General features: G+C 40.1%; 1 protein-coding gene across 2 annotated transcripts; it reads left to right on the top strand.

The window, feature by feature from the left end:
* Nucleotides 1-1916: 1916 nt before the first annotated feature.
* On the top strand, nucleotides 1917-19302 carry prep (prolyl endopeptidase). Of its 2 annotated transcripts, none has more exons than XM_069656913.1 (14): nucleotides 1917-1934; nucleotides 9294-9368; nucleotides 9967-10100; nucleotides 10227-10357; nucleotides 10710-10919; nucleotides 11079-11200; nucleotides 12099-12204; nucleotides 13160-13351; nucleotides 13446-13643; nucleotides 13791-13894; nucleotides 15832-16063; nucleotides 16224-16355; nucleotides 16696-16852; nucleotides 18291-19302. In XM_069656913.1, the coding sequence occupies exons 2-14, from the start codon at nucleotides 9294-9296 to the stop codon at nucleotides 18583-18585; spliced, it is 2088 nt and encodes a 695-aa protein (XP_069513014.1). In that variant the 5' UTR covers nucleotides 1917-1934; the 3' UTR covers nucleotides 18586-19302. The 2 variants fall into 2 exon arrangements, with proteins under 2 accessions (XP_069513014.1, XP_069513008.1); XM_069656907.1 differs by lacking the exon at nucleotides 1917-1934 and adding an exon at nucleotides 8798-8950.
* Nucleotides 19303-21556: the final 2254 nt, after the last annotated feature.

Here is a 21556-nt window from a genome sequence, read left to right as displayed (position 1 = left end):
TCAGATCGAGGAACAGCTTCCAGTCTGAAACACTTGTCACATCTCATTTCTGTCCCTCCCATGTTCCCAAAGATTGATCTGTGGACTTATCTGCTATATTAGTCAGTAATAAGGAACATAAAAGGAGACAAAATCACGTGTGGTTGGCTGAAAATTTTTTCGCAGCTTTATTGTTGAGCAGTCGAGCAAATTGTGTTTCAAAGAAGTGTCTCCGATTGATTTGTGGCCTTCGGCTGGCGTTTCGGCTGTAGACATCTCGGTGTTTTGGAGCCACAAACGACCGTATTGGGACGAGATCGCTCCGCCTCTACGCTGATTGTCAGGTTGCAGGGGCAGGAACTTTTTCAATCACAAAAAAAGCCCCACCCTAAAGCACACCCTACCTAATTTGACCCCACGTGAGACCATAATGCACTAAATGAACACTGATCTGTATTGAAGACGACATGAAACAAGCATTTAAAACCATAAAATCATCAGCAAAAGGTTTACTAAGGTAATAAATGGGGTGTAATGTAGCGTCCTTTTCTCATAGACTTCCATAAATACCCTAGCCAGGAGGCCACGCCCACTTCTTCCGTATCGTCGATGTGTGTGTGCCATTAAAAAGACATATTTCAATTGTCTTGTGATGGTCAATAACATTTTTTTCCGGTTCTGACAAAGTAAATGCGAACTGCAAAACTTCTACTTTCTTATTTCTGTGGATGTGAATGACAAGTAAAGGAAAAAAAACAAGGTTGTCCTTACTGAATGAAGTTTTCTCATTTGTCATTGAGTTCAAAAATGTGTCTTGACACGACTACAAAGAACACAATCATGGATGTCGCATGTCTGGAGGCCTTGAAGTTTCATGCTAGCTGTCATGGCCATCCGTCTCCTGGTTACATTGTCATTCATTGTAATAATCTGTAGTTTATCCCAGATTGAATCCTGTTTGACTTCTCTTTAACTTTGAGAAAAGTATCTTCACACAGCTGCATGTGAAGTATTTTTCTGTGCAGTTCTTCAGTGAAGTTTATTTTGAATTAATAATTTAAGGGCATAAAAAAGGACGTGTATGTACGTAAATGTACCAAAAATCAGAGACTGGGTTGGTTGCAGGGCAGAAACACCATCTTTCTGCCCTGAGAACTCAACCCACAGTGGTTGACCCTTGATTTCATCATGATGTAGAAAGAAAAACATCCTTTCTGCGTATTTTGTCTCGAGTGAAGTGCTTCCTTTTTCCCACACTTGCTTATAACTCTTTGAACCCTGTTTAGCGGCAACAGATTACTAATACTCATTGAAACTTTTTAACTGACCTCAGCACTTTAAAGTCCATCTAAAGAAGTCATACGCAGTATTTTCCTTCCTAGTTTAAACCAGCTAAACTTTTCTCACCAAATGTGCGTTGCAGCTTTAAAGTCACACAAAAACTTGATTTCCTTGGTTCTAAATGAGGTTCTCCCGTTCAAAAACAGAAGAACTGACCTCTTAAGGTGAACAGCCGAGCAGCCGAGGAAGTGTCAGACCCCCAGGAGCCACACCTGACTATATTAAAAGGCTCCTCACATTGTTTTGTCTTCCTCCTGATTACTAAGGAGGACTGTTATAATGACCAGCAGTGAGGCGCATCATCCGGGAAGGATGCAAGCGAACACGCTCACAAACACACACTCATTCTTACATGTCCTGCAGACCCTTAAATGTTTCATCCAATCAAAGAAAAAACTCAAAGCAGTTAATTTTAATTAGTTTTATCCATTGAAAATGTGTGTGTGTTTGTGCATAAATGTAGCTGTCTGTCCTTTTGTCTCTCAGGAGCAACCACCGGATTCAGCTCAGTCGCCGTTGGATAGCCTGCTGCTCTCAGATTCCTGCCATATTTCTGGACGGCCACTGAACAAACAGAGGTGAACCTGATCCATGCTGTCTCACTCTGGCACAGGGTAGAGTTTCCCCTAACTTTCTCTCTCTCTGACACACACACACACACACACACAAACACAGACAGTACACACACAACTTCCTCCCTGACATCCCAAAAATAGACAAGCAGAATGTCCGACTTTGACTCCTGTATGAGCGGATGTAATATACGGACGTACGTATATTCATGCAAACACATTCCTTACTGTGACACCAATCCCTTCCGCTTCTTTAAATAAACCATCAAACGAAAAATCAAGTGAAACCTGTTTAGCAAAACGCTGTCAGCACATCAAACAGGAAGAATAATTTTCATTAACAATGGTATCAGCATCATATAGACTCATTGTAAAGTTCACTGTATGAGCATTAGCTTGACAATTTGGGTTTCTAATTTAAGTTACAGCCAGCATCTTTTTAGCTTAGCTTAGCTTAGCTTGAAAACTGGAACTGGGGAAACAGCTAGCTAAGGAGCTTTGCGTATGTTCTTTCTTGTCTTATGTTAGATGAAATACTGCTCTAATAAGTATGCTACATCCTGTTAGCTTAGCTGAACATAAAAACTGGAAACAGCTAGCCTGGCACTTTCAAAAGGTTGAAAATATAACAGCCATCTCTGAAGTTCACAAATTAGCATGTTATATCTTGTGTAGCTGTGTTAAAAGAGATTGTTAAGGACTTCATGTACTGTATGTGCCCGTGTCTACAACAACAACAACAACAGATTAAATAATACTGCTCTTATGCAACCTGCTCTGCTACAGCCAGGAGACAGTTAGCTTACCCTAGCATAAAGAATAGCTAGGTTAAAACAACATATTAAATGTTAAATAGTGAGCTTTAAAAGCTCTCTTTATGTTGCCTTTGGACTGAGCCCAGCTAGCTAACAGTTTTCTCTGCTTTTAGCCTTTATGCTAATCAAAGATAACTGTTTTACGGCAGTTAGAAACAATTGACACTTAATTGCTTTCTTTCAGAGTGTGATGAAATAATGGATATAGCTTGCATCATGTGTATGGTAGAGACAGCTTAGTTTAGCATAAAGAGTTAAAGCAGGGGGGAGAAAGCTAGCTTGGCGCTGTCAAAAGTTAAATCAAATCTACTAGCACCGTTAAAGCAAACAAATTAAGATAATAATCTCCTTTTTTGATCTTTACAAAACCTACAGTGTACAAAATTTAAACTTTTGGTTTTGTGTGTTTTTGCTACTGATTAAACATAGAATAAGATAGGATGTGTTAGGCTAGCACTTTCCCTTTGCTTTGAGTATTTTTGCTAACATAGGCTAACTTTCTCTTAGCTGCAGCTTCATATTCAATAGAAAGACATGAGAGAGGTATTAATCATCTCATCGGACAGTCTGGGAAAAAAACATGTAGGGTATTTCACAATAGATTTTACTTCCTTTTAGATAAACAGTACGTGCTGCAGTACACAGTGTCGATGAAAACACTGTGTAATATTGTAATTTCGTTATTGCGCAACAGCACAAAAGCCACACAATAAATGGCTTGAGTGACTGTTCAGGAATGGTGTCCAGGGGAACTTTACTGCCACTCAGTGACAACATCAATGACATCACCAGGTGCCACTGTGTCTGTCTGCACACCTTAGTCTGTGTCTGACACACTCACGCACAGACAGATACTCTCTCTATTGTAGGACCAGTCAGACAGCACTGTCCTCCACCTGTCTCCAGTGTTACCTGCCCCAGTCATTATCAGGGTCCCAGATCCCCACTGTAAGTGCACATGTCAACAGCAAAATTACAGGGCCGGCACACACACATATTTGTTTTGCTTTTAAAAGGGTAATATCAGTCTGCACGCAAGCGATACGTTCATTTTCTCTCCTGCAACCGCCTCCCTTCTTTATTTTTATTTTTTTAACAAACCCGAAAACAAAGCAGGTGAGGTTCAAAGACAGAGCAGAGAAAAGGACATGAAGAGAGGAGATGAAGGACACACATTTGTGGTTTAATGACAAGGACGATCTCATGTTTGTCAGACCTGTGACAAACTGACTGACTTTACCGCAATGATTACAAACCACTTCCTCATTTGAAGTGTCATTAGATCTTTGTTCTCCCACGTAGCCGGACTAATTAAGACAAGAGAGTCTCTTCAGATGTTTGTGGTGAGAGTGTCTTCGTTTGAGTGTGGAAGGACAAGGTGCACCGACGAGTTAGACGAGGAAGAAGACGCACAGCCGGAGATACAAATTGTTTTGACAGATAACGATCTATATTCAGAGAGTGGCATCAACTTTTCTTTTCTCTGGAATTACTTAGGCGGTTGGGTTTACCGCCAGTATAAATACGCGGTGGTGTCTTTGTAAAACTCGTCCTTTTATCCTCCGCTCTGTCACCATGTTGGCTTTGGGTAACCTGAGTGCTCTCTTTCCCTTTTCAACATGGTCGGTATAAACAATGACAAACTTCCCCTCTCCTCCAGGCTGATTGACTCGCTCTTATTGTCGCTCTTATTTTCTGTTGTTCCTGCTGACAGAGCTCAGGACTGTACGTCTGAATAGATACTGACAGAACCTTCTTAGATGTGGCCTCCTGAAACAAACAGAAATGGCGTCACCTCTGGACTTGTTTGCACAGTTTGAATAAAAATCAATGGCTGCGCTTTTGTCAATGATCAACACCTGATACTAGTCAGGGTATTTTCCTAAACCCGGGTATCACTATACTCTATACACATGATGACAAAGGAATTTATCATTTCCTTCCATTTGTGCACCAATCACATCCGTCCTCCCTGCACGCTGTAATTTCCCCGACTTGATCCTCAATAACATCCTGTTGTCTGAGGACATCTGAGGGGGCTGGACAGGTCTGACTGACCCTCCACCACATCACACACAGCCCAGGACAGATCAGACGCTGTTATCCCGGCGCTGCTAATGACAGCCGAATGAGAGAAACAGACAGGAAGCTGTCCCCTGTGATCTCAGCCTCTTTATTATTGCTTGTGTATTGTTTTGTCGCGTCGGGATCCCTTTGGAGGACTATTATTAGGTTGAAGGAGGTTGACTTGACGGTGACAGTAGGGTTTAGCTGAGGTCTGGTGAGATATAAAAGGAACATGGACATCCCTTGTGCTGTCGGTTGCTATTACCAAACACATGGTATATTATGCTGTCTACAGATTAGCAAAAAGGTATCAAGCATTTAAGCAAATTCTCCAAAAGTTTATTTATTTTTGCCTCTTTACAGTCTCGACAACATATAAAACCATCTATCCTTAGACTCGAGATTCAGGAAAGAAAAAAACGTACACACAAAAATATACAACAATGCTTTGCAAGGCCACCCTTTCAGCTAAACGCTAACATTAGCATGCTAATAAGCCCATAAAGACAATGCTAACATGCTGATGCACAGGAGGAATACTGCAGTATTTACCACGTTTACTTTCTTAGCTTAGAATGCTAGCATGCTATCATGTGCTAATTAGTGCTACAAATAAAGAAGTGTAGGATGGCGGGAATTTGAGTTTGAGGGTATTAAGTCAACCACAGTGTTAGACACATTCAAATTGTGACCCGATGATGGCGCTATATAAAAAACTAATTGGACACCAGAATCAGAAATACTTGATTTGTCCCCGGGCGTTACAATTGCTCTGATACAGAGAGAAGCGTGAAGAAATATGGCATTAATATAGAAGTAAGAAACATGTCACATATGTGCATTATATATTCAATAAAATAAGAAATAAAGATATGAGTGCACTAAATTTTGTGGCAATTCCTTCAGTAGATGTAGAAACATTTCACTCAAAAACCACAAACGTCAACTTCACGATGGTTCTACATGTTATTCTTCCTCTGGGTACTTTAATGTCTGTACGTAATGTTAAGGAAATCCAGTCTGAAACAAAGGTGTATATAAATAGCTGTAAGGGGGAAAACACTTAAAAGGAGTATTGTCTATGCGGAGCAGTGGCAGTCGTATACAATGTGGAAACATAATGATATTTTTTACCTGATAATATAATGTAAATATTAAGTGTAAGTTAAACATTTTTCACATGATCTTAATGGATTAATTTGACATTTATAGACTCTTAAAAACAGAGAAATAATAATCAGAAGTAAGTACAGGTGCTTCTTTGATCCATGATTTATTGTAAACCTCATAAACGTGCTTTAATCTAATCAGCCAAACAAAAGTGAAGCTATTAAGAAGCGTGTTGCATGATGTTGCACAAGACTGATTGAAATCAGAATAAGTTTACAACTTATCAGTTGCTTCCTCTAAATATGACGACTTACAAGAAAACAAAACTGTGTGTAAAAGATGGTGGTGATTGACCAACAGGGCATATCGTTTCATCCTGGTTAAACCAGTTCATCCGACGTCATGATGGCAGGATTTTTAGGATTTTACTCATCCTCTCTGCTTTATCAAACCATCAGATGAAAAAGAATAAAGACTTAACACCTCCAACAATAGCTAGAGCCACTCAGATTAAGCTGAATAGATGTATGAATGACCTTGTAACCCTGCATGTGCAGAGGCACACAACAGGTGGTCGTCCTCCTTTATCCGCTGCAGCAGAGACAGGTGCTTCCGACTGTGGCCGACAGATCACTGTTGGCTCTGGACAATGGAGGAAAACAGGGGAACAAGAAGGTCTAATTCATGCATGGCCGCTTCCCTCCAAACCCAACACACAAATGCATAAAGCCACCCACTCTATAGAATATAGAGTCCATATTTCAATGCAAACACACTCATTCAAACTGTCAGGGGGGTTCGGGAAACAGAGGCGTCAGAGGACAATAGTGCTGTGACCCATATCTGAGCCTGACATAGCAAACAGGAAGTGATCCCCGTTGCATTGAGGGGTATTCCTGACTACAGCTTAAGGAAGGGCAGAAGAATAGAGTTTAAGGGGGGGGCAAAGACAATCCTTTGGCGTAAAACATCCTCCTGCAAACATTTCCGACACTAAGGGTCAAAAAGAGGAGACCAGAATAAAGCAACAATTTGAGAGCAGCTTAAACGCCCATAAGTTCATTTTTTTTGCACAAAGAAAACAAATTCCTTTTTTCCTCTGTCTGCACTCCACTCCTTTTTTTCCGCACTTTCACTGTCAGGTCACCCATGCAAAGCTGTCTCGTCTTCCTCTAAAATGTGGCTCAACAGCGTGACAGCTCTGACACGCTTCAGATCAAATCTGAAAGTAACGTTTTGGATTCTCCTGCAGAACATCTGACTGTCTGATCAGCGGCAGCATTTAAACAATGCGTTTTGTTTCCTTTCTGACTGAATTACCGCCATGTAATTAAACCTGTCTGAAGGCTCTTATCTGCATAGCTGTAGGATGACTTACAGTCAGTGTGGCGTCACAGAGGAATAACACCACCTTCAACAAGAAGGCCTCTGAAACATATATTGTTGCATTTGTAAATGAAGACCAAAGAAGTCAAATCCCAAATATCTGCATTTTGACAATCTCCCCTCTTAGAATTAATCATTCACCTCAGTGGGTCGACTCATTTCCTGAAGTTACCAGCCGCCTCAGCGAGCCTTATCTGGTGCTATCAGTCATTGTGTAAAAGAAGGAGCCAGTGATAATGACGGTCAGATCAGGATTGATTGATTAAGTAAGGAGAGGAAGGAAGGGAGGGGAGGATGATGAGCAGAAAGAAAGAAGAGTGCAGGGTTGACCCCTCTCCCCCCTCTGTCACACAGATAAGAGCGGTGATGGAGATTCCCAGTGGACTCAGATAACCTTTTACTGAAGGTGTGGCGTCATTAACACTGCACTAGGTTCTCTGCAAGACGAGATTTTAAAGAAAAATAGGGCTATAGATGTGCTATTGATATTATTTCTCTATTTTGTAGATTTGTTAAAGCTTTATTCCTTTATTTTTTAGTAAAAAATTAACATGCACTTTTAAACTGTTGTGTCCACAGCTTAGTTTAACAGCATATACAGTGAAGTGAAGTGCAACTGTTTCTCTAATTAATATTGACGGAAAAAATGGTTGATATTGATTCATGCATAAAATGCAAACTTCTTTTAACATTAAACACACATTTAAGTTTTTCACTTTTTTAGATTTTATGTTTTACTGAAATTTCTCTTGCAAAACAAGGCCCCCTGTTCTGCTTGAATTAACTGCATTAACATAAAGGAAATCTGCATTGAACAGCATGTTAACTACAGCAACACTATTTAAAACCATGGGTTAATTAGTTGTTTTTCTCAGACACATTTTATTTGGAGACAACTTAAATCTTTCCAAAAAATCCAAACAAGCAGCAACAAGCATACATATAATCACATGAGAATAATAAATGAGTTAAATTTCATAGCAGTGAGTATTGCTACAATTATTTGATCACAGACTATTTAATTTTAAATATGTATCCATTAAACTTGTCTTAACTATAGTTTGATTAAATGTGCACTTTGAGCCTTATTTTTACAGTTTAAAAGCTTATCCAATGAACTTTGTCTTTGTCATTACTTACCCAGTCTTCTCTGAGTTCAGTTCAAAAGAGCTTTATTGGCATGGGAAAGCAAGCGTCAAAATAAAAATACAACTTAAGTACAATCAAAGAACATAAAGACAAAATGTGTAAACAGCTGTATAAAACTGCAGCATTATAATCACTTAGAAAATATGTGGTGATTAACTTAAAATATAAACTGCAAATGCTGAATTTACTCTTAAAAATAAATACAGATAAGTAAAGATAACTTAAGTTAAAATAGAAAAATGTGTAAAGCAGAACTTTTTTTCTTTCTCTTTTTTGTCAATAGAGGGCGCTTTAACATCCGTGCTGCCCCACATAGTCACCAGAGGTACACTCTTTAAGGTGCTCGTTGTCTGTGTGTAAGCAGGGGCATCTTTCTGCCAAAAGCCTCAGCGCCTTAAGTTGATGTTTTACAGACTCATTTCAAAACCACTACTTCTCTCTCTGAGGCAACTGTTTTTCTTACGTAATTCCCGAAAACTGACGTCCGAAATGTCTTTCCAGTACCCGCAGGCTTACCGCGATGATGCAGTTGTAAGTAAATCTGGCTAGCTCAGTAGCCTAGCTTGCTAATAAGCCGGGATGCTTAATCATCATGCTTTTTCATTCATTGGAACGGGCGTCTGCTTTGTTAGCATGCTAGTTAGCTTAGCTTGGTTTGACAACCCAGGCTTACTTTGTTGACAAAATGCAGAAGCAACCGTTCCCAGTTAGCAGTAACCTACAACAGCCCTCATATCAAGCTAACATTTATTTAGCTATTTGTCTAACATTGCTATCAACCATGGAGTTGGGTTGGGTAGCACAAATCTGTGTTGTTTTTTGCCACACCTAGTTCACATTTTAATAGCTGTTATTCCATCCTCACCTGTCACAGATGGATGACTATCATGGCTGCAAAGTAGCAGATCCATACAGCTGGCTGGAGGACCCGGACAGTGAGAAGACACAGGTAAATCTGATCTGTCATCATTAGCTTGAATGTATGTTTTAAGTGTAGCAGACTGGGGACACAGATGATCTGGTGTCTATATGCCACTTTTGCTTCTTCTTTGCTTTAGTAATCTTTTGTTTTTATATTTTTTATACCATATTCTGGTTTCAGAAATCTGGATAAGCCTTCATTGTGGTTTTGAGTAACCAGGTTCTATTAATACCTGGAGTACTTTGATTTAACTAGTGGCATGTAGAAATCTTGTCCAGGTTTCTGAGTGGTCGAAAAGTTGAAAAATCAAGGCACAGCTGTACGTATGATCCGAAATGTGGCTACTGTGCTGATCATGTTTCCAGTGATATGAATAGCCAGGTTTCTCATGTTACATGTAAACATATCATTGATGCAACAACTGGCCTGTTTCCAAGAACCCTGTTTTTTTCTGATGCATCTTTAAAACCTGTAACCCTGTTTTCATATAAAATCCCTGTTCTGGTTTAACTCAGTGAAGGTATTCAGTAAAATCAGCGATCAATTTCTTGGAACTGACCGAATAGTTTTTGAATCATGGATTTAACTTAAAAACCTCTGTGTGTTTTGTCTCTTCTTCCGCCAGGCCTTCGTCAGCGCTCAGAACCAGCTGACGTTGCCGTATTTAGAGCGCTGTGAGGTGCGAGACCTGTTCAAGGAGCGCATGACTGAGCTGTATGACTACCCCAAGTACAGCTGTCCCTTCAAGAGAGGGAGCAGGTGAGGCGGGACGCAATCATGAGTGATGTTTAATTATGCATCAAAGCTCAAAAGAGAATCCTTTTTTTCTTTGATGGACATAGTCGGGGTATTTTCCCAACTCAACATTTTCTTCCCTCATTTTAGGTACTTTCACTTCTACAACACAGGCCTCCAAAACCAGAGCGTGATGTACGTGCAGGAGAACCTGGATGCCGAGCCCACAATCTTCTTGGATCCCAACACGTTTTCAGATGATGGGACTGTTGCCCTGCGAGGTATGAAGTAAACAAACTAGCATTGTGTTTTATCTGTGGTTTTGTTATTCTTTAATTGGTTCTTGTAAGATTATTAGCATCCTTTTGGATTTGCGCTTTTCTGGGCATTACAGTAATTATTGTACATTATTAATCTACACTGTCTACCAGTGTAATGCCTGCATTCTATTGTTATGCCTTTATGAACACACTACCAGAGTACCTGACATGGTAATAACAAATGAGTATTGAATCTTTGTCTTTATAACCATAAATAGCCTGTCATTTATAGCCTCCACGCTGCCAGCAAGATAAATGATGTTTACTTTCCCTGCTGTCTTTGTTTATGTTCTTTCCTGTTCCATCTCTTAAGGCTATGCATTCTCTGAGGACGGGGAGTACCTGGCGTACGGCACCAGTGCCAGTGGATCAGACTGGGTGGAGATCCGCTTCCTGCGGGTGGAGGACGCCGTGCCTCTGGAGGACCGCCTGGAGCGAGTCAAGTTCAGCTGCATGTCCTGGACTCACGATGGGAAGGGACTTTTCTACAACTCGTACCCCGAGCAGGAGGGCAAGAGCGACGGTGAGCTCAAGACATGGTTAGACTGCGTTCAGACTTAATGCTGAGCTAAATGTTAACTCTGAATACATTTGAGGTAAAAGTAGATCATGATAAGTAATAGGTTTAATTTGTTTTTTTTCCACCACTAGAGGGCAATAGTGAAAATGTTTTTTCTCCTAGGCACTGAGACGTCCACTAACCTGCACCAGAAGCTTTACTTCCATGTGTTGGGGACTCCGCAGTCTGAGGACGTGTTGTGTGCAGAGTTCCCCGACCACCCCAAATGGATGAGTGGAGCTGAGGTACGCTAAAAGTTATTATCCCTCCTTAAAATTAAACTAGTGGGTATTTTGGTGTAGAACCCGACTGATATGGGATTTTTATGAGTGATACCAATACTAATTTCAGAGAGAAAAAAATTTCCACATTACTGATATGGCAATGTTGGATCCCATCGGCTAATACAGCCTCTGGGGACAACAGTGAACATGTTGCGCGTGTCTGGTTTAACCGGCATTTAGCAATAAATGAATTTCAGTGAAGACTTCCATTTCCGCGTGCTGCATTGTTTACAGAAAAAGAAACAGTTTTTCTTGTGATTTATTTAAGTAGCGGGTCTTACCTTCGCCGAAATTTCAACGTTATGAAGTAAAAATGAAGCTTTGTCAGGTCTGTCCTCAAGAGGAGAAGAAAATAACTTTTAAGATGCTCGTTTGTTGAACAGAGGTCGGAACGCTCATTTCTGATGCATTCGAGGAAGTTGGGAAATCTGAATGCTGAACGGCTTTAATGACTTTATCTCAAGTTGAATTTTTGATCTAGAACAGATTGTTAGCTGTTAGCATGCAGACGTCTGTTTATAGAGATTAATAAGAATTAAGAAGAAGATGTTATTACGGCGCATTGCGTTCTGCCTGCTTTTGCTTTTGCTTTTACACCGCAGCCTGCTGATAAGTGATTGTTGTAAGCTTGTAGTCAGAGTATTACTGACCAAACGGAGACCAGAACACTTAGATTCTACGTATCCATGTAGAATCTGTAAATAGAGATTACTGAAATGACAGCCTATGCCTGTTTCATAAAGGAATAACTTTCTTTAAAAAAAATCTTCAAAAATAAATCATAACTGCAGATGCTGATAATATCAGCTGACAGATGCATTGCTCGGGCTCAGGTTCAGTGATTCTATGTATATTGCAGGTATCAGATGACGGACGCTACTTGCTGCTGTCTATCAGGGAAGGTTGTGATCCGGTCAACAGACTGTGGTATTGTGACCTTAAGACCACTCCTCAGGGTATTACAGGTGTGTACACTTCTTTTGTTTGATTTATTTTATCCATCAGTTTTATTTTTTCTCAATCAGCGTTTTCCCATTTCTTGGTAAATTAATAATCAGTCCCTCCAGGATTTCACAGACATTTTCTGTGATCGTTACGGCCAAAAATGCCTGATTTTGCGGCAGCTTTTTAAAAAAGTTGCAATCACACAGTAAACATCCAAACAGTCTACGTAAACCATGTATTGGCTGAGCGAGCTGTTCGTCTTCAGACATCACTTCAAATCAATTTCAGTGTCAGATTTAAAATAAAATGTGTAAAAGCTGGATGACACTAAAGTCAACAGCCATGAAATGCTCATTTCTCACTGCACATGCATGTTCAATGCTGCTCATATGTGCAAAGAATCTACACGTTATTTATTACATTTATGCTGTCCTACTCGTGATTTTGGCCACTGTGGCAGCAAAAAACACTGAATAAGAGACAGGGGGATCACTAACTCACTGTACAATGAAATCAGTGATACCACAGACATCAGCCACAAGTACGTAATACAGTAAAAGATGCTCACCGATGTTTTACAACATTGCAGACCTTGGGATCGATATTTTGAATATCAAAGAAGTGACATAAATGACTTCATGCACGGGGAAAAAGGATGATCGGTCAAATTTGGGGAAAAGTTGCTGCAACTGGGCAAAATTGTAGGGTCGAGAAAAAGTTGCAGACATTGAATTTGTGTGAATTTGCAGGAACGCAGCTTTGCAACTTCCTGGAGGGACTGATTCATATAATTGAAGTTGTTTAAAAAAAGCACAGCTCTACTTGCAGTTATATTTAACTAAATGGATGTGTTTTTATGTTGCATTTTTTTGTATTTAGCTATAACAGCTAATATAGTCTCAGTTCATGTCACTGTTAGATACAAGATATCCTCTCTTTGTTTATTAATTCTGTCATTTGCTCTTTTTATGTTAGGACTTTTGCCATGGGTGAAGCTAATCGACAACTTTGACGCCGAATACGAGTACGTAACCAACGAGGGCACGTTGTTCACGTTCAAGACCAACCTGGACGCCCCACGTTACCGCCTCATCAACATCGACTTCGCTTCACCAGCTCAGAGCAACTGGAAGGAACTCATCCCTCAGCATGACAAGGACGTCATCGGTAAACACTCATGCGACCTGAACAGTTCAATATTAGGACTTATATTTGTCATCTTCTCATCTGCTGTCTTTACTTGTCCGTGTCTCCCCTCTAGTGTTCGCCACCTGTACGTACTCCAGCTACCTGTTTGTGTGTTTCCTCCACGACGTGAAGAACGTGTTGAAAATGTACCGCCTGAGCTCGGGGGAGGAGCTGAGGACCTTCCCTCTGGACGTCGGCTCGGTGGTGGGTTTCACAGGACGGAAGAGGGACTCAGAGATCTTCTATTACTTCACCTCCTTCCTCTCCCCGGGTACGAGAATGCTAATTTGACTAATCAAGTATTTATGAAAAAAGAGCTTTCATTGATGATGATTTCACATGCACAGGGAAATGTACTATTAGTCATTCAAAGATGGTAGAACAGATGAGTTGACAGATTTTCTTCCTCTGCAACCAGCCATCATTTACCACTGCGACCTCACGAAGGAGCCGCTGCAGCCCCACATCTTCAGAGAGGTCACCGTCAAAGGCTTCAACCCGTCTGACTACCAGACCACCCAGGTAACTGATCAAAACCTGAACACGACTTTAAGCAAGAAATGACTTTCTTCTTTGTATTTTCTGTCCTGATCACTTGAGAACTTCTGTTCAGCTGTCTCAAAGTCCCAAAACAAAAATCAGCTGCAGTGTGCTTGTTTAAAAATCCTTCTCAGTCTGTTTAAGTGGCTGAAGGCATTTTTAAAAAGTCATTCAAAATAGATTTTCAGATTAACATTTTATTATTACATTTTAAAAGTAAAAGCACAGAAGGTCAGCTTCTTCTTCAGGTATCCTCTCTCAAGAGTCAGAGTTATTGTCATGTTTGAGCTCAGGGCAGAGAATACAGAAGCAATGTTGTAGAAAGTGAAGCATTAAGGAGGGATTTTAGACGAGGACACATGAGGTAGGGCTGCACCATAATGGCCAAAATGATTATTCTCGTCACGATTATTAATCACTATTTATTACATTACTTTCCGAGCCATGTACAATTTTGCATCAAATTAAGATTTAATTGATAATAACTTAATTAATCCCCAAAGGGAAATTCACTTGTCTGGCATCTCATCTACCATTTACTGAAGAATTAAAAAGTCTGAAGGCTGATGGGTGCAAAAGATCTTCTACATCTCTCCGTCCTGCAGCCAAGAGAGAGGAGCCGTCCATCTTATGTTCTCTACCTGAATTTGGTGCGTCCTGTAGAGGCAAAATGAAATTGCATTGGTAATTTCAGCGTGTCTTTGGGAGGTGGGTGGACAGGTTGTCACGCTGTACAGCATCGCTGACTTGACGCTGGCCAAGGACGGGGAGTAGCGACGTTATTCCTCTTGGCCTTCATACACATCATGCTGCACTTTGTGCTGGGTTTTTTTCAGGTGGTTGAACAAGTTAGTTGTTCGACTGGCAGACATTTATTAAATACAGATGAAGCAGGCAGCAGCAGTTTACATTTTTCCACATTTATTTTTCAGGTTCGGGTTTTGATAAATGTGCAGTTGAGGAGTTTTTTTCTATGAAAAGACAATAGACAAATGAGTCTTCAATATTAGACACTGAACACGTTTAAGTAAATGAAGACATGATTTTAAATGCAAATTAAATTGATTAAATTAGCATTGTCACAATGTCAGGTAAACATTATAAAATAAAAGATACAACAGAGTTACTTTCTCTCAGCACTCAGGACACACACACACTGTACTTCCTCAAGGTAGAGCAGACAAAGGAAGAACTCAAGCTGAAGACCAGCCTTATCAAGGCACCTGTGAGCTGCCCTGATTAGTACAGCTGTGCCTGCACGGAGAGGGTTCTCTCTGGTCATGTGACTGTCTCTCCCAACATTAGTGGTGTTGCTTTGTGGTGCAGAGGAGGACCGATGTTTTGAGCTCGTAATGAAAAACATAAAGGGGCATTGACGAGGACAGCTATGTATTCTTCCTGTTTTCAACAGCTGCTGTAACTACGACAACCACGCATTTGGCTGAAAGTCACCAGTTAACATGGTCACCCGTTGAGCCGAAACACCGGTCTCTGTTGCTCACTCTTCCACTCTAAACTGCCGCTGCCAGGTAGGCGCTGATGACATGACGTGCCAGCTCCGCAAAAAGTGAAGCCAAGACCTCTCGACCTCCCCCTGAGGGGAAGGCTGTTAGTTTAGGAGACGCTTGATTTGATACGCAGCAGAGTTTCTACGGGAGGAGAAACCAAAATCGTGATCAGGATTAATATTCGATTAATTGTGCAGCCCTAACATGAAGATTCAAGAATTGTCATTGACCAATAACATCCTAAACCCTCATTAGCACCAGGATAAACACTTAAGATTATTTATGTGTTAAAACCCTGTTCACTGCTCCCATCTGTTTCCCAGATACCAGCTTTCTCCCTGTCATTTCCCTTCCTGGCTCTGTTTCCAGTCCTATTTGTGATGTCTTTGTCTTTCTCTGTGTGTTGGCCAGATCTTCTATCCCTCAAAGGATGGCACTCAGATCCCCATGTTTATCGTTCACAAGAAGGGCATTAAGCTGGACGGCTCCCATCCAGGTTTTCTATACGGCTACGGAGGTTTTAACATCTCCATCACGCCGAGCTACAGCGTCTCCAGACTCATCTTCGTCAGACATCTCGGGGGAGTCCTGGCTGTGGCTAACATTCGGGGAGGAGGAGAGTACGGAGAGACCTGGCACAAAGGTGAGGGGAGCGACCTTGCAAACAAATGAGCTTGAGAGAAGCATGAATGAAATGTGTAAAAGGATAAACAAGGATGCTGGTTACATACTTTTAATGCAGCTGGTTTGAATGTTGCATTCTTGATATTAACCGCAATGTACATACATGTTTTTCCCTTCAGCTGGCATGTTGGCCAACAAGCAGAACTGCTTCACAGACTTCCAGTGTGCAGCTGAATATCTCATTAAGGAGGGATACACTTCTCCTTCCAAGCTGACTATAAATGGAGGCTCCAACGGTGGCCTGCTTGTAGGTGTGTATGCTGCATACGAAGTACTTTTCAAGCAACTGAAAGGTTCCTCCCACCTGTTGTTGTTGCCTAAGTGTCTAACAAGGATGGGGCAAATTAGTCCCCTGACAAAGCTACCTGTTTTGTTTTTTTTACACATAGTTTTGCGTAAACATACAGCAATGATGAAGATGCCATGTAAAGCAGCAGACGGGCGTCATTATTTGTGCGATAACAGTAGGCATGAAGAGAAATTCAACACGGGCAATGATTTTAAAAAGGAAGTCTGGATCAGTTTGAGTTTTATCTGCACGTATCTGCCTCCTGTGTGTGTGTGTGTGTGACCGTGTGCTTCCTGTCCCAGCGGCCTGTGTGAACCAGCGGCCCGAGCTGTTCGGCTGTGCCGTTGCTCAGGTCGGAGTCATGGACATGCTGAAGTTCCACAAGTTCACCATCGGTCACGCCTGGACCACAGACTTCGGCTGTTCAGAAGACAAAGAGCAGTTTGATTGGCTCATCAAGTAAGTGCTCAGTAACCAGAATATGTACTGGTACTTTAGAATATACAGCACGTTGAATTGAAACTAACTGAAACAAGGATTTTCCCATTGGATGATTGGGGGTCCCCTTTTTTCCTCACATGGCTTTTTAAGCACTGCTCCCCACTGACACAAGACAGTGTTTCTCCCACAGTGAAGTGAACCACCCTATCCTGATTAATTTTACCATTTCATTTAGCATTATTATTATTATTATCAATGTTATTTGATGACGACCAAAGTACATATCATTTACATTTAGTATGCGATTACATTAAGCGATGTGAAATTCCACCTCTGCTTTTTTTCTGCTTCACTTTAATGTTTTATCTTGTCCTAATGTTTGTTTTAATTTTGTTTTATATTAATAAGAGGAATAACCAAAAGTCACAGACAGAACTGTAAAACAATCAGAATCAAAAATCACCTGAAATAGAATGAAGTCTTTATTTGAACTACATTTTTTATTACACTGTAGCTGTATGAGTGTAGTTACGGTGCTTTCACAACTAAAGTCCGTTTGTTTGATCCGAATCAAAGACCAAATTGTTACAATGTTGCATTTTGCTTCAAATTTGGTTTGTGTTCACACGGCAGCTTTTACCAGCAGACCAACAGTTTTGATGCGCGAGGAAACTGCAAGTAAAGTAAACAGAGAGAACAAAGAGAGAACAAGAAGAGAGAGAATCCCAGACTTTAATACCCTGTATTACCACCGTTTTTTTTACTTTTAACCACAATGTTCCACAGATCGATCATTTCAATTTTCCTTTTGTGTTTCACTGAACAGTTTGAATACCTCCGTGTTCTTGTTCGTTTCCACAAGCATTTGTGGAGCCCAATTGTTTCTTCAGCCCATATTTCTATGAGAGCTCTCACCTCGTCCTCTACTCATTTTGCTGTCTGGCAGCATGTCTGTCTCTGCAAGTGTCAACAACCATTAACAACCCACAATGCAGTTTGTTTGGTTGCTTCCTATTTTATGGCCTACTTTAAGTCCGTTTATGTTCTCACCTGAATCAAACCGGACCGTGGTTTGTTTGGAAATGTTTGGAGTCTCGTCTTTTCTGGCGGACCATGGTAAGGTGGTTTGGTCCACACCAGAGTTCGAATGTGTTCTCACCTGTCCAAACAAACCGGACTTTCAGAGTACAGCATAACCTAAGTCGCCTTTTAAAATTAAATGGTGAGGTGAACACAGATTCAACATTAAGGTACATCAAGAAAGCAATGCAGTTACAGCAAACTGCGACTGACTTCAACATAAAATAACAATTCTTATAAGAGAATAATTTGCAAATGAATTTGGAATAAAACTATTTATTCTTTGCAGCCCTGACCACCATACAGGTTGTTTATGTTTCCCTACTCTTGTGCTAATATCTGACCTCTGTATCCTCCATCTGCTTCTCTTCACCAGATACTCCCCGCTCCACAACATCCGCATCCCAGAGGGCAACGGGGTCCAGTACCCTGCAGTGCTCCTGCTCACGGGGGACCACGACGACCGGGTGGTGCCTCTGCACTCCCTCAAGTACATCGCCACCCTGCAGCACACTGTGGGCCGCAGCTCCAAGCAGACGAACCCTCTGTTCATCCTCGTGGACACAAAGTCGGGACACGGCGCCGGCAAGCCCACCAGCAAGGTCATCCAGGAAGTGGCCGACACGTACGCCTTCATCGCTCGCTGTCTCAACATCTCCTGGGTCAAATAACCTGAACGCTCCCGTTAAAGTGTGTGTTTGTGTGTTTTCTTCCTTTGTCGTCCATAATCATCTTTGGAAAACGGTTCATAGCAGCTGATCACTCTTCGTTTATGACTCCACACCATCGAGTATTCAAGATGTTTGAACTCATGTTTATCCATCTACCATGTTTTCTTTTTTGTCTTTGTTGTTTTCTTATTTCGTCTCCCCCCCCCCCCCCTGTTGTGAGTCTGCTAGGACTTCACACAACTATCAGCCAACATTTAGCACTCAAAGCTAACACGGCCTCTCCTCTAAGCCATGTTTGTAGTCCTAATGAGACAAAAAAATGGCGACACTAAGGAAGGCGTCCTTCTACAGTTACAGTAATCAGCCAGTCACAGTCATGAGGTCAAAGTGGCAAACGTTTATTCGAGGATCATTTCTTCAACATGATGCATATTATTTATTTTTGTGCAGGATGGAGGGTGTTGGATGTTTAATGTCAGCATGTTTAAGACTAACGAGACAGCATATTGCAAAAATGACGATGCTGTAACTCGACAGTATTTGTGTGGAAACTTTGCGTTGTGTGAAAGAGTGTGTGTGAGTGTGTTTAAATGTCAGTCCCCACTTTTCTTTCAGACTGATAATGATTTCTACCTCTTGACATGTGCTGATTGTTTACCTTTGAAAGGGAACAGAACACAATGCCACAACTACAATAAACAACTTTTTAAACAGTGATTGATCTCGCTCGTTTATTCTGTCATAGCTTTTAGTTTAGTCCGATAACAAAATAAGAGGCTACGATAACAGCTGTGTGTTCCTGTTTAGAGTACTTTAGGGGACACGTGGCGGAATAGAGTTGTAAATTGGGGACGGCTTGTCCAAATGGGGACAAAAGCCGTGTCCCAAATAGGAAGGAGCTGATTTTTTTGGTCAGTGGTTGGTGTAGTCTCTACGAAATACACAAAAGCCTTTGTAATGTACCAAAATGTGACCCGAGTAATGTAAAAAAGTTGCCTTTTGTGTGTTGGTACAATACAACATAAAGAATTTAACTACATGTAAATTTCTTGACAAAATTATAGACTGTAAAATGTAAAATAAAACAATTCAGAATTTTTTGATATTTAAAAATACGGATGATTCACATTTATCTTCTTCCATAAACTTTATTTGCATTTTTTATTTTTACGAAGCATTTTAATGTAAGGTAAGTCCTGATTACACACGAGAATGGTGAAGTGATTTCAAGAGCTGCTGTTGCTGCGAGTGTGTAAGTATCAGCTCCTCCACCAGGGGGCAGCCATCCTAAAAATCACCAGCACATGCTGCAGGAGCAGAAAATGAGGGTGGTCTGACAGAGGGCCCCATGTGGATTACTCAACATACATGTTTCGTGTTCAAGAACTTCTCTTTCATGTTTAGCAAGGACGTGTTCATAAAACGGTTACTATTAACAGACTCCACAAACGATGACTTAAACTTGACTTTCTCTCTGCAAAACTCATCCTAAAATGGAAATTAAATTTACAAATGAACAAAAGCAAAAGACCAACATTTCTTTAAAGACAGTTATGTTTATTCACTTTTCATTTTAGAAAGCATAACTTTCTATTTTTTTCACAGCATAAATAGAACAATAAAATAAAGTAGAAGGCTGGGACTGTACACAATACATTTACAAAACATAAAAGTGATTTATTATTTAAATGTATTTAACAGTCACATTTTTTCATTTGTTCATTTATTTATCTGAAGACATAGTTTATATACAACATTAGGTCCAGTGAGAAAAGGCTGTTAGGCCTTGAAAGCTTTGGAAAACTGGAAAAAAGAGAATTTAGCAGAACACAAACATCTGTCGTAGCTTAATTAAACTGTTTGATAATAAAAGTTGAGTGGTTTTGTGTCCAAACTTCTGAGAATCTTACAGTCAGCAGCAACAAAAAACTTCATTAAAAAAACAAACTTTAATAAACCATGAAACATTGCACTTTTTTCAAATATTTCCAATAAATTTTACACAATAAACACGTCATAATTTCTAACTTAATACTAATTTGCATTGGGGAAAAATGATTGCAATAATGCTCCTATAATTACTTCTACAATTGGATGAGAAAATTGAGTCATAATTTAATAAGTCCAATACATTAAATGCACGATCATTTGTTATTTGGTATTTTTAGGGAAATTCATATAATATAAGGACATTAAAAATAAGGACATTTTCAATGTTTGTTACATTTGATTTTCTCCAAATGATAAACGTGGAGGGATTTTAATTTAGAGGGTTTGGTTAAAATACTCAGATTCAAAAGTTCAACCAACTTTAAATCCAGTAAAACAAATGTTGTAAGTAAAGAGAGTCCAAGAGAATGACCTTTTTTTCTAATGTGTCTTTTTATGTACAGAACAAACTGGAACATAAAATGAAAATCCTTTATATTAATATATTGAACTTAATATTCAAACTATGCAAATTGTTTCACTTGTAAATAAAAAAACAGTTTTTGCAAAGTAGAAGCTTTCCTGCTAACACAAAAGTTACATTAAGTACTTTTTAACTTTTCGAGACCATGATCATGAATCCTCTTATTCCTGAAATGTAGTCTTTGTGACTCACTGAACAACTTTCAGAGCAAATGAATGAAAAACAGGTGAAATAAATGTGATGATCGGTACTATCAAAGATGTAAATCAACAACGCAAACAAGCCAATAGAAAATGGGTAATTAAACTTTATGGTCCACCATTGAGAAACCATTGAGGTTTTGAAAATGGCTTTTGCACATGTACTTTACTTATATTAACCAAAAAAGATTTTCCACCCAAGAAACATTAAAAATACTAATGCAGATATTCCACTGAGCTGATCTCATCACTCATGAGGATGCATAATAATCAGTGGTTTGATCTCTTTCTTGAAAATCGTGAGGAAAATAATGTTTTTTCTTCCAAAGAGAAAAAAGAATTGTATCTGATGTATGAA

Source organism: Semicossyphus pulcher, unplaced genomic scaffold (assembly GCF_022749685.1).
Source record: "Semicossyphus pulcher isolate SPU_LCO1_2020_fin unplaced genomic scaffold, fSemPul1.0.p SCAF_11, whole genome shotgun sequence".
Classification (NCBI taxonomy): Eukaryota; Metazoa; Chordata; class Actinopteri; order Labriformes; family Labridae; genus Semicossyphus; species Semicossyphus pulcher.
The sequence above is the reverse complement of the archived record's forward strand: the minus strand, read 5'-3'. Positions and strand labels throughout refer to the sequence as shown.